Consider the following 14,442-nt stretch of genomic DNA (forward strand, 5'->3'; position numbering starts at 1 on the left):
CATATTTAAGGGCGAAATGTGCAAGTTGTATTAATTTGGTAAATTGTTTAAGAAAATGGAAGAATACAATCTGAAAAAAACAAACAAACAAACAAACAACATGTATATTCTGCAAGTCAGAAAGCACACATCAGGCATTTTTTGAAGATTAGAGGTATTTGCACAAAAATCAGATACCGAGGCAGAGAAGATCAAGCCGTGATTGTGGGCTGTGAAATAGTTTTCACTGGCAAACATATAAATTCTTTATAATGGTTTAACATGTACTGTAATTGTCATTTTGAAATCAAATACTAAAAATAACTACACAAGAGTTGTTAATGCATTACAACACTTTGCAGTTGTCTAATACAGATAACAAATGTCAACAACAATGTTTGCGTTTGAGAGTAATCCAAGTGCCTTAATTTTCTCGGCACTTATCACTCAACAGCGTTCCACCATTGTGACTGCCAGACTGTTGTCTTGAGAATGTCACTGATTGCATGGCAGAGGGATTTGTTTCCTTTAAGATAACAAGTCAAAGTCCACGCCAGTAATGAGAACTTCCCCGGTGCAGGAAGTGTGAAAAAGAACATCATCAAGTCACAGCTCACTGTTAACTAGTACACACTTACTACAGGCTGTTCAAATCTTAATAAAACTTCTGTAGACATGTCTTGTATCAGCACATGAATACATTTAGAATGGTGCTTCTCAACCTTTTTCATCCCAAGGCTCACTTTGGCTCTGTCAAATTTTTGTGAGGCCCAGTAAAACCAAGTATGAATTTTTGTTTCTTTATTTTTGGCTGACATCACAGCCCACCTGAGAGAGCTTCGTGAACCAACAGTTGAGAAGTGGGGATTTAGAATACCTACATGGAAATTTTCATTTCACTTCCTACCTGAAGTGTGATGACATAAAAAAATATATATTCTGAATGGACTGCAATGTTGCTAACTCATCAAAAAGTTTTGCCTCACTGCTATTGTTTTATTTTAGTCTTGTGACATAGTTGCACCAGTTAAGCCATCCCATTATATTTGTGCTTCATAACACAAATTTAGTGAAAAGCAAGTATAAACAGGAAAAGTGAACTATATTGCACTATAACTGTTTACAAAAGTTTATAGATATGGAATCAATCAAGATGTTCTAAGGCTCCTGCAGATTTCTGAGAACCCAACAGAGAAAATGTTGTAAAATTGTCAATGGTCTTTCAAGTTACTGAGAACTATTAACATCATCCAATATCATTGCAAAAGTCATGTTCTGACAATATAGTTGCTATGGGGCAAACAAAAAGAAAACAAAAATACTCATATAGTTTTCCATTCATGAAAGATAATCTTACTAGTCCAATGCATATATAACTAGTATTTGTGATGATTACATTGGAAACATCAAACCTTTTTAAAAGTCTATCACAGCTTTGTTTGAATGTGCCAGTTGACACAATCTTGACTCTGGGGCGGGCGTAAATCAACCACTGGAGACACAAAACTTAGACGTGCTCTTTTTAAACAAATTTTGATCACCAAAACCATAAACTGAGGCTAAGATGTAGAAAGAGTGACACTTCAATTCTCTTCCACTAGTCTGCACATGAATAATATGCATATATTTATCAATCATGTCATGTAACTTTCATGGACAGAGTAGGTATTCACATGACAGAAATATATTCCAGCAGGAGTCTTATTAGGAAAACTAATTGTTACCATTTACTCAAGGACTATGAAAAGTTCAAAATTGCTAAATTATTTGGTAAACCTAAAGTTAATACGGATATCCCTGTTTCTTGATTTTTTAGGTTGTTGTTGTTGCTGTTGTCTCATGACACACAAGTGTCCAATATCAATATAGACATTAACAACACATATTTGCTATTACAACTGAATGATACTGTTATTGTTCAAAATGTATGTAATTTCTCAGAGCAATTATGTGGTTTATAAATGGAGCAACGAAAAGACAATGACTCGGAATGCTACATTAAATATGTGCCGGATCTATGCGGTCTTCAATAAATTAGCCTGCTTATCAATCATTTGTGGTAATACACGTACCAATAAAATATAATAGATAAATTATAAGCTCATTTACTTTGTGTACAGGTTGAATAGAAAGTAATTATGAAGCAAACAGAAAGTCACTCACCCACACACACACACAATGAAGGTGAAGTGTAAGTACCCATTACTATCCATAGATACGTACTCATGTGAAACAAGAAAATCCTCAGTTGTGAAAGACAAACAAGAAGCAATAACAATTCAGTGGTTACAGGCAAAATAAAAGACTCCAAAGAGTTGTTTGGATTTCAGATATTTAATGACATGCGGCAGATCAACGATATTTGTCAAGACGACAAACAAACAAACAAACAAACAGTCAACTGTAGGACCCTAAGTGGAATTTTGACTATTAAAGGTTTGGGAGTCAGTTCCAACGACATCCTCTCTTAACTTCCTTTTTGGCAATGTTTTCAAGAAATGTCTTTCATACAGAATCACCTGCCACTGTCAGGTGTGAGATTCAATCTCCCTCGACAAACTCACCAAGGATTCGTCCAGAGCCTCGATGTAGTTGTAGCTGAGGTTGAGAGTATGGAGAACTGGCCAATCCTGCTCTTCTGCCTTATCACCCCCGCATCCCACAAGCAGCATCTGCAAAAGAGAATGGACAGCAACATGCATTAGACATTGTCCTTATAGTCTCCTTTGAGCAGCATTGTTACCTCCGCCTAGGGAGGAGGTTATGTTTTCTTTACCGTTGGTTTGTCCGTGTTCAAAATAACTCGAAAAGTTGTGAACGGATTTGGATGAAACTTGCAGGAACTTGAACGGATTTGGATGAAACTTGCAGGAAAGGTTGAGAATGACACAAGGAACAGATTATTAAATTTTGGTAGTGTTGCAGGAATTTGTATGGATTTTATGAAGGATTTTCAATATTTTGGCAGGTAGGGTCAGTGAACTTGGGAGATCAAGTTGCATATGAGGTTTTCATATATGCATTACAGTGCGTGCTCTAGTTTCTGGTCCAGGGCGAAGCGCGCTGCGCAGCTGGCATTGATGACGTAACAAAAGGTTTCTATATTATTGGGAAATCGGACGATTTTCAGCATGTATTGGTAGAAATCACTGATCTCTACGGAAGAACAAGATCAATGGTGGAAATGAGCTGCTTGGTGGAGGTCTGTGCTCTAAGAGTGCTTCTCTAGTTTGCTCTGCATTCGGTTCACTCAAACAAACTTTAATTTCTCCAGCTGTCAATAACCTGGTTGATCTATAAATAGGGCTTTTCCAGAGCACTGAAGCATGTCAGAATGATTCACATATGACTGAGTTTCATCCTTTGTTGCACCCATTTCTGTTTGTTGTTCACTCAGGATTGCTCATTCATTGCACAACATAGTCACCATGCTGCCAGAGACAGCTCAAATCAGTTTGTTACAGCTGACATTTCTTTTGCCACATCATGCTGTCCCGAATATGGCAAGAAGTGACTTTATTACATAAAAACTGTTACATGAAAGAAGGGTTCCATCTTCAAAGAGTTTAATTTACACAACATTTGAAGGCATGTAGCTTATTGTGCAATGGAAACTACATGTTCAATTTGAATGATTAGTCTCCAAGCCATAACGATGGCAAGAATTTGTGTGCACTGATGATGGATGAGATTCCATGTCACCAAACGTTAGCAAAAAAAACAAGGAAAAGTAGAAATTACGCGGTGCGTAATATATGTCCCCGCCGGAAGTAGCATTTTGTAGCAAAATGTGCAATATAGGTAAAAAATCAAGGTCAAAGGTCAAAGAAGTCAAAGGTCAAAATTCTGTGTAAAAGTTTTGAAGCCCTCACCTAGTGCCATCACATAAAGCAAACGGAATCAAAATCGGGTTAGAAATGGCGAAGGAGTAGCATTTTATAGCCAATGTACAATACAGGTCAAAAATCAAGGTCAAAGGTCAAAGAAGGCAAAGGTCAAAATTCTGTGTAAAGTTTTGAAGCCCTCACCTAGTGCCATCACATAAAGCAAACGGAATCAAAATCGGGTTAGAAACGGCGAAGGAGTAGCATTTTGTAGCCAATGTACAATACAGGTCAAAAATCAAGGTCAAAGGTCAAAGAAGGCAAAGGTCAAAATTCTGCGTAGAAGTTTTGAAGCCCTCACCTAGTGCCATCACATAAAGAAACGGAATCGAAATCGGGTTAGAAATGGCGAAGGAGTAGCATTTTGTAGCAAATTGTACAATATAGGTCAAAAATCAAGGTCAAAGGTCAAAGAAGGCAAAGGTCAAAATTCTGTGTAGGAGTTTTGAAGCCCTCACCTAGTGCCATCACATAAAGCAAACGGAATCGAAATCGGGTTAGAAATGGCGAAGGAGTAGCATGTTGTAGGAAAATGTACAATATAGGTCAAAAATCAAGGTCAAAGGTCAAAGAAGGCAAAGGTCAAAATTCTGTGTAGAAGTTTTGAAGCCCTCACCTAGTGCCATCATATAAAGCAAACGGAATCAAAATCGGGTTAGAAATGGCGAAGGAGTAGCATTTTGTAGCAAAATGTACAATATAGGTCAAAGGTCAAGGTCAAAGGTCACGACTGAAATTCTGTGTAGAAGTTTTAAAGCTCCCATGTAGTGCTATCATATAAAGCAAACAGAATCAAAATTGGCTCATAAATGACAGAGAAGTAGCAAATTGAAGATTTTGATCACACACGGACGCACACACGGACGCACGGACGGACACACGGACGGACGCACGGACGGACGGACGGACACACGGACACACACACGTACGGAGCCCGTTTCATAGTCCCCTGCTCGAACTCGTTCGGCGGGGACAAAAAAAGGGTCATGACAGTCAAAGTACAATGAAGCCATTTCATGCTTCAGACATTTGACAAAACCACAGAAACTAAGGATTACTACTTTGACTATATTCAATACGTAGGATGGGGGAGGGTTTTTTTTAATAATTACAACTGTAATTGAGGGAATTGACATAATTTTCAGTTTTTATGCAGGGTCTGTAGTGTGTAGTAATGTTCACGACATCATAAATTTGGGTAACAGTAATCACATGTGGGTAATGTGTGTAATCAACTGATTTTTAATTCTACTTCACTTGGTACTTGAGTTCTCTTGTAAAAAAAAAATTTGAAATTAGGCAACAAAAGAATAAGATGACAAATTTATTTTTCTCATATGACTTTTGAAAAGTATCTTATATTGTTTTTTCAGGGCTTTTTTCAACATCAAAGCAATAATTTTTTATACATTTTTGAAATTCATTTCCTTAAGTACAATATAAAGCTTTCATATCAACATTCGTAACGTGTGCAATATTTATTTGTGATTATATTTTTGTTGGGTCTCAAGCCTCTTGGCAACAGCTTTAAGAATTCAGCTTTTGGGACCCTAGGCCCATATGTTTCATCTCTTTTAGCCAGTTTTATTTCAGTCTGTTTTTATCTAAATGCTATGTACACTTGTAAATGTTTTGTGTGCTGTTTTTTTTGTTTTTTTTTTTGTGAGTATGTGTTCAGCCCAAGTAAATAATGACAATATCTCAGTGACTATTTTAGAACTGAAAAGTCTGAGCACTAAGTTTGAGCACTGATCTCCAGGAGATATAATAAACCATTTCCATGCAACATACCTGTAGCGAGTGTACACATCTGGAGCATATCAAGACCTTCAGCTGGTGCCGCAAAGAACTGAGACCGACCAAGAGGTGAATGGGAACCCTCTTGACTTCTAGGACACTGAGGGCGTGGAAACGGGACACGTCCACTGCACCTTGCAGTGTGGTTGTCTCATGGAGCAGCTACAAGCGTTGTTGGGAGAAAGCATCAAAACACGACAAAACTTAAGACATTGCTAGTACTGACAGTAAAATAGAGGAACACAACTGAAAAAATTCAAGCACTGAATTTCATTACCATTATAAACACACAAAAACATGCCTAGATTTTTAAAGGTTGATTTGAAAACGAGAAAAACAAAAGGCTGAAGTGTTTTAGCATGAAATCTTTATATTGTAGAAAAAATACATTTTACAATATAAGGATATTGAATGGTTAATATCGACTAAAAAAAGAGAGATGAGATGCAGAGCAGCAATAATAAAAGTACGTTGTACTTATATTACCACAAAAAGCTCTCCACTGTTTAAATGACAAGTTCACCTTCAAACAGTGTGTGGATTGAGTTAATGCAGCAATATTAATAGAACCCATCGGTGAAATTTTGACGCAAATTGGACAATCCATTTAAAAGCTAGGAATACTTAAAGTTCTTGCACAGTCCATGCTGGATGAGAAGACTACTACAGTTTATGATGTCACATGCTTAGAATGATATAAGGAAGATATGAAGAGAATTCCACTAAATTTCATTTTTTTTTTCAAGTACACATTCCCTCAACTTAATAGTGATGTATGTAAAGGGTTCTATTATTCCCCCTGCCTTCTGAAAAAGGCAAGTCAATTACAATTGTACTCTTTTATTACTTACAATTCAAGAATACACAGAGTACACCAGGTAAAAATTCTTGTAATGTGCATTATGTACAATGTAATTCAGCTTTCTATATTAATTGACAGCTATGTGATCTGCAGCATGACTTTTAAAGGTTCTACTCAGCCCCCTCCTGCAAAATACTCATTCTGATCCTTCGGGGGTAGCATTATGTATTACCAACCTTCAGAGCCACCGTCCTGTGCAAAATGTCTCTCAGGTAGGCCACAGACTCAGCGTCATATCTCTGGGCGCCTTCGCAGCTCTCCGTGGGCGAGTCGCTGGGGTTTGTCGTGGCGAAGCATCGGTTGAGAATTGCCAGGTAGACAGTGGTGAGGGACAGCTTGCTCTTCCCTGTCAAAATCTTGATGTCTAGATAACACACATACAGACACACAAAACAATAACCAGAAAATAGAAAATGAAAACAAAACTATCTTGACAAGATAGCATTCCTGCTGAAGAACAATGCCAGCATCATGCTTTATTCTCAGTCATCAGCACTTCATATCTGCATATGTCATAAACATATCATATCACACTTTATTGATATCAGTCATTAGTTGCTTAAATAAGTTTCTGCTAACAAATCTTTCAAATGTGCAGGCCTAACATACACTTGTATGTCACACATGTGCATTCATTGTTTGTGCATTCAAATACTTCTACAATATCTTGTCATCTGAGAAGGACATAAACACCCATTTCAGAATCTCACAATGTAAAAAAAAATAAAATAAAATAAAAACAATTTGTGACCCTATCAACTGGTAACAATTATCATCTTTATAGCTTTGGTACTTTCCCGGAGTCATGTCTTCCCTAAAAATGTATGACATTGACAAGACTTCTAAGATTACATTGATCATGAAACCAGTATACGTACTAAATCTTCTATCAAAAGCAGAATAAAATAACAATTATGGCCAAGTGTAAGACTACTTATTGGGTGGTTCTCACCTGAGTTATTTTGGTGGAGGAAAGCAGCAAGCTTGGCAACAGGGTCTTGTCCAGGATCAGCCTTTCCCGGCGATGCCATAGTGGCCATGATATCCTCCTTTTAGCACAGAAATGTCATTTCTTTCTTCTTCTGTTTTTTCTTCCCCCGAGTATCTATGGTGATGTTGCAGTACCCGGTGAAGAATTAATGCTGGAGTCGTTTTCTTTTTTTATAGATAAAAAAAGGAGCATGAAATATATAGCTCTAGTTAAAATGGAACCACTAAAACAAAAGAGCAACATTAATTACTCAGTAAGATTGTTCATCTCTACTAAACTGAGAGCTAGTCTTCTTTCTATACACTCACAAAGGTTTCTACACATAGCAGGCAGTTGAATTTTGGACGGCATTGTGGTGGAATAATGGGCGGCTTGTGTTACATGTAATGCAAGCGACCAATAATTTGACCATAATGTCATCCAAAAATTTTGACTGCCGACTCCATGTACAACCTATGCTTTTGCACGCGACCAAATTTTGGCATGGGAGGTCGAACCATGGTGCAGATTTTTAGTATCTAGCCTAGAGTAACTAGACCTCTACTTGTAATATTTTCATGGTCAGCAATTTGAAAAAGTCATGCCCACACAACAAGGCTGTGGCTCCAATTAACGAAAGTTTCAAACTGCAAATGTTTCTGGTTTTACAGATATTGTGTGTCTCAAGTACCAGTCACACTGACAGTAATTGTCGAAGACTTGTCTACTTTAGTATAGATGAGGTGTTATAGACAGTATCAATTCATTCAATGACAATGCACAGGCAGAACAATTGCAAAATACTGCATGATAGATTCAAACATGATATGATCATTATTCTACAATTGCATCCACAACAATGAATACTCTGTAACTTTAACTTTACTGAGACTGAGACTGAACCCATTTGTATGAACCTGCAGGGTCATAGCCTTTTGATGTCTACTGTTGTGTAGCAGGATCGGTTTAGTTTTGATAGAGAGGTACGGTGTACACTGTACATTCAATGAAGTATCATGGCACACAATAATGTACTTATGTATTTCCAAATGTATTTTATTCGCAAGGTTGTTCATGGCATGACCTCTCTCTTTGAGCTTCAGATTGCAAGTACTTTTTTTCGGGGGGGGGGGGGGAGGGGAATGATACACTCTTCATACATTGAATGATACACATTGGTTATACAGCTGTAACATACAACTGTGCGCTATGAATGGGTGAATGAGGTGGAGTCTAGACAGTGCTTGATAGTAAATAAAGGTTTTCAATTGGGCAAAAATTTGGTTGTTACAGAAATTAAAGCAGGACTAGTTTTAGAAAGGAGGTAAATTTAGTATTCTTGGATTTTGATTCAACAACAATTCTTAGTAATCAATGGGGGAAGGGCAGGATGTCTGGGGTTGACTCAATCTGTTCGCATTAGATGGGAAGATGGAGCTACAACAAAATTCAACATTCTGTTATTTAGTTGGTAACCCCAGAGCACTCCTTCACACAATTATAGTGCTATGGGAGCTCTCTGAGTCAAAAGAGTGGTGTCTATGTACGATAAGAAAAGAAAGACAAATTTCAGCACATCTAAAAGTGTCCTACTTTACCAGCAAAGGCTTACTTTTAAACTACCTATTGGTATACATACTTTCCATATCGAATTCATACCAGCTATGCACTTGTTCACTTTCAGATTAATTCCATGGTCTTAAAAGACATTTTTCTACAAGTTCACCTCCATACCTCCCGTTCATTCCTTTGTTTTTCAAAACAACCTTTGCGTGACACTTTGCGCATTGGCTATATGAATATGCATAGAAGTCGCTATTCACTACGCGCTGTGTAGTGGCGAGCGAAAGGGTTCAAGTGAAACGCACCCAGCAGAGAGGGATTGAGCGCCATCCAATGCCGCGCAGGAAGAGTGCCTGGTCAAAAGGATACACAGCTACCGGCTAGTGCACGCGCTTACGTTTCAAATCCCTCAGACGGAGCAGTTGTCGTTCTCATAGATTCCTCTTGACCGAATCATTTAAAGTCATAAGTTTGGACAGAAAGGGACTATTGCAGATTGGAGGAACCAAATATTCCCAGGTACGTGTTGCCAACAATTGGACTACATCTGTATGTATTCAAATTGAAACGATTTTTAGTACCATAGTTATGGGTAAACTCGGCTAGCGGGTAAACTCGGTCACTTGTATTAAGTTGTAATGAGGGCAATGGGGGCCGAGTTTACCATGTTTACCATATGTGACAACTTTAGTTACACAACACTACCACCAACACAGACAGCAATGACACATACAGATAGTTACACTTTATACATTTCTTATAAAAAAGGGTTTACTCACGTTAAGTGCATGCTTGTTACTGATACACTATTTACAGAAGGTTCATAAGTCTATAGAGAGCCCTCATGATAAGTCCATTGAACAAAAAATGGCACTTTCTAGCACAGTAGAACAGCGCAGGAGTCCCCCACCGTCGGGGTTAATCGTTGCAGAATTCAAAATGACGAGTTGACTACTCAGCAAATTATACGTGCGCGGCTCGAAGTGCAGCGATCTATTGCGTGCGTGCGCTCTTTGGTAGCAGCATGCACGGTCGACAGCGTAACCTTTAAAAGTGCATTCAAGTCGAGCGAACTGCCGATTATCAGATGTACCGTTCGCACATGCCGCATATAATCATTATTTTCGGTAAGTTGTAAAATGTGCATTTCATTAATGATAGCATAGATATGAAGTCCTCGTCCACAACAATACCACTAACTAAATAGACACTGCCACTGGCACTGCTGGTGCAGATGGACGTTAGTCGTTATGACACCTCAGACTCAGAGCAGAGACGCTCTAACGTTAGCTCTAACGTTAAATTGCGACCAGCCCCAACGCTACAGCAACAGTAATTAAACTGTGTACTAGCCCGACCAGATGCTGTTAATACGCTATGAGCAGGCCTACGTACGTACACAGTGACTGGCGTACGTACACAGCAACTGGGCTGTGCCTGTGTATAGTTAACTGTGTACAAGCTCAAGGAGGAGCGCCCTGCCCCTGGGATTAATACTCTACTAGCTCGAGCCAGCAGTATAGAACACCTAATACTAGATGAAAATCCCTCTTTTAGTTTTATGATAGGCCCCTAACTTAACTAACCACCACTGGCATGACCATGATGGCTAAGTTAGAGACAAAGAGTTACTTTCACTTCAGAGACCATAAAATAAGGCACAGCCCTGCTAACAGACTGTCTAACTACTAAATTAAGTTATTAATTTACATTAAAAACTGTAACCACTAATGCACTATTCAGCTAAGCTAAGTGAGTAATTGATATGAACGTTAGTACTAACGTGTTAACCAAAGATAGTAGAGATATAAGATACGAAGGCGCGCGATAAAGATGGACACAAAATGGCTACCCTACATGACGATACAAAAGAGAGCTAAGTACAAACTCAGTACACCTAGAAACATCATTCATTTCCAAAGGTAGTGGTATTCTTGTCATCTTAAAAAGATTTAAAAATTATAGTCGTAGCTTTTTTTCGATTAAGGGGATTATTTTGAAGAACGAGATTTTAGAGTAATAAGGATTATTTCGTGGAGGTAAAAATTTGGCAACAACATGATCTCACAATCAAAACGCTTGATAAACAACAACAACAACATCTTCAAAGACAGCGCGTCTCAGGCAAAGACACACATCACCTGAGACGCGCTGTCCCTGAAGCCGCTGCTGTAGTTTATCAAGCGTCAAGGCAGCGCGTCTCAGGTGATGTGCGTATACGCTTGAAGACCGCGCGCTGTCCATTTGTTTTGTACAGCCAGGATTAGCGCGCACTTTCGTGTCTTATTTATTAAGCGTCTTTGGTGTTAACCGTTAACAGTTAGTGGTTTAATAGACTACACTACAGCCAGCTCTATAGTCATGATAGTGATAGTATTAGATTCTATAATATAAATTTCACTAAACGTTAGGACTTAGAGAATGTGTTGTGTGAAATCTACCGGTATGTCACACGTGATCTAACAACAGCAATCCACGCCACACGGTACATACAGTTACAAGTTAGAGATCCAATCTCCACTCAGTCTGTTCATCAAACTCGTGTGCAGCTGGGCTACAGTAATATTCAACGTCAATGGAGAAAAGTAGTCAATGACATTGATGACACCACGGCCACACACTGGTTAGGTAGGCGTGTACCGTATTACGGCGGATCTGAATAGGAGACTGACTGTGTGAAACGACATGTAGCTCCCACTGCCGTCCCGTATCGAGCTTGCTTGAGATGTAGCAGCTTTAACGTACGGTTGTAAACAGTGTACAGTGTGTAGATCTAATTTAGGATCACATCACGTGCAGAAAGGAATCGTGAGTTGCGATGACTTGAACAAAAGAGGGCAGCATACATTCTTTTGGCAACGACTAGTACCGGTAGTCCGGACGCGTCGCGTCTGGAGTGTGGTCCGGGGTCGAGGTACAAGATGTACAACCAACGAGATTTTCCGTCTCACACAAGCATCGGGCCGGCGGGGCGTTTTCAAAGATGTGGGGGCCCACTTCCCTTCCGGGTTTCATGAGCTGACAAGCAAAAAAAAAAAAAAAAAGAAAAGGTCCTCAGCTCATCTCTCCCCTTCCATTTCCGGGTTTCCTCAGCTAACAAGCAACAAAAAAAAAAAGTATTCAGCGGAAAAACATAAACCTTGCCGCGCTCACACTTCAAGGTCTCTACCTACTAGCATTAATTTTTTTTTTAGTGCCACTAACGTACTTCCGTTAAAGTGGGGGCCCAAAGTGATGACACCCACGCCCCCCCCCCCCCCCCCCGCGCGGTTCTGCCGGCCATGATCTTTACTGTCAGATCACTGCCATCCGCGTATACAGTAATATTTCAGTCTTTGTATCTCGAGAGTTGGTAGGCCTATGTCTGCTTGTGTCGGTCTGTGAAATACTGGCAATTTGAAATGAAACAGTCTGAGGAAGGGTGTTGTGTTTCATTCTCCAGTGAAATATTCAAATGTATTCCTTCCTTTGAATTTCGTAACATTATTTCATTGATTTAATATCCATCCATGACGCATTTTACTGTAAGTTTTCAATAAAGACATTGTACAATGGCAAACCGAATCAATTCACTATTATTACCTTTGGTCTTGATTGACACCATTTTTCCACCTACAGAATCACCCTTCTCAAGGCCTACACGTTTGGCACACACACACACACACACACACACACACACAAAGCAAACTGAAATAAGAATAATAAAAGTTAGGGTCTAAATAATGACAACAAACGTAAAAATGCCCAATGCATTCATTTGTGTTAGTATTTCCTCTACTAGACCTGAATTCAATTTAATTCAGACAAACATTTGATGTCCGTCAATGCCAAATCATTACAATATTTATAACTTTATATACAATTACAATTTATGTAGGGCCCATGGTTTGAAGAATCTGAACATTCAACATCTCAGGTAACACAGTTTGTAATGTTAACCTATACAGACGAGGTTGAGACGACCTATCACTAAATCATGAGTGTCCTAAGACCACTTTCTCGGGAGGAATTCACTCCATATTCAGTAGAACCCCAACGCAATGCGGCCCACTTTGTTACAAATATCTGCTTTAGAAAGTATGTCTAGTAATGTCACCACCATCCACAGAATATAGGTGTGAGACCGTGAACATGCAGAATACAGCCAATGCCAACTGTGATACCTCGTGAAAGAGCAAATGCTCAAGTGCCTGAATGCTCAACTTGTTTCTCTCAACACAGAGAGGATCATACAAGTATATCGACTGACTCACTGCGCACCCAAAACACGGATTACTGTATTATTTCCTCCCAGTAAGAGAGACGTTTCCCAGAGACAACATCCATTTCTAGAATAACCTATATACAGCCCGTAATACGCTGTAGTATGAATATAAGAAGTTAGCTTGTAATCATTCCTTTCACGCCTTTCTTCAAAGTACAGTATAAAGGGCGCGTCAGGGCTTTCAACAAGTCCCATGATTTCATCCGACTGGTATGACAGAGAAGAAAACAGGACCTATATGTTTTTGCCAGCGTCTTCGGCCTGTTGTTTGTTTGTCTGCCTGTCTGTCTGCCAGCAAATCGGCAATGTAATTTTTCTTGCAGTTTGATGAAATGTTTAGAATGGATCTGTTAATTGCGGCCAAAGGAACAGGTGAATACTATAAGTTTTTGGGCCGGTCCTGTGTGTTATAGGCGATCCGGATCATATTCTGGATCCAGGATGCGTTTTTAGGATGCCCGTGCATTATAATTCTACACGGTGGCGTTTTTTCTGACCCCGGTGGTGGTTAACTTTGTTGCGCTTTCTGTGTTGTGCATGCACCTCTGTCTGCCTAGCTCCATGCCTCCACAATGTAATCGCTCATATTCTTTCGTGCCCTGAGACTTGCGTCCATTACACTCAGAGCATACCGCTCATTGTAATTTTTAATAGGGGTTCGTTGTCATATAGGCCCTACATGGACTAACAAACAAAGAATGCGAACATTATACTTTTTGCGTGCACATAGCAAAAAGGAAAGGAAAATACTGGTAAATATTTATAATAATGATTGTACGACAGAGGTCTATTTATGATAATGACACGTCTTAGAATAGAATTTCACAGTATATTTTCTTTCTAGGGCACCAGTCCTCATGAAGGCATGAAGAATAAAAAAAAAAATGTAATTAAAACTTTTAAAGATTAATTGATTTGACGGATGGTTGGATTTTCCTAAAACTTTCACTGATTTTTCATTATTCCGCCATTGCATTCGCTGAATCCACACCACTGATCTAGAGGGGAGATCAGTGATCCACACTCGAAGTTCGAGATAATTATGTCTTTTATCAGAGAAACAGAACTGCTCGGCCTATATTAAAGTCTGAGCCAACGGTAGTTGTATTCGTGTTATATCAGG

General features: G+C 39.1%; 1 protein-coding gene across 1 annotated transcript in view; it reads right to left on the reverse strand.

Annotated features, from left to right (window-relative positions):
- Positions 1 to 7,611, reverse strand: part of LOC140237484 (uncharacterized) — a 34,367-nt gene extending 26,756 nt beyond the window's left edge. Inside the window, exons 1-4 of the mRNA XM_072317410.1 lie at positions 7,475 to 7,611; positions 6,699 to 6,886; positions 5,655 to 5,822; positions 2,544 to 2,651 (exon numbers count right to left, since the gene is read on the reverse strand). Coding sequence (XP_072173511.1) covers positions 2,544 to 2,651; positions 5,655 to 5,822; positions 6,699 to 6,886; positions 7,475 to 7,562 — 552 coding nt within the window. The 5' untranslated portion in view covers positions 7,563 to 7,611. The remainder of the gene's footprint in view (positions 1 to 2,543; positions 2,652 to 5,654; positions 5,823 to 6,698; positions 6,887 to 7,474) is intronic.
- Positions 7,612 to 14,442: the final 6,831 nt, after the last annotated feature.

This window comes from Diadema setosum, chromosome 14 (genome assembly GCF_964275005.1).
Source record: "Diadema setosum chromosome 14, eeDiaSeto1, whole genome shotgun sequence".
NCBI lineage: Eukaryota > Metazoa > Echinodermata > Echinoidea > Diadematoida > Diadematidae > Diadema > Diadema setosum.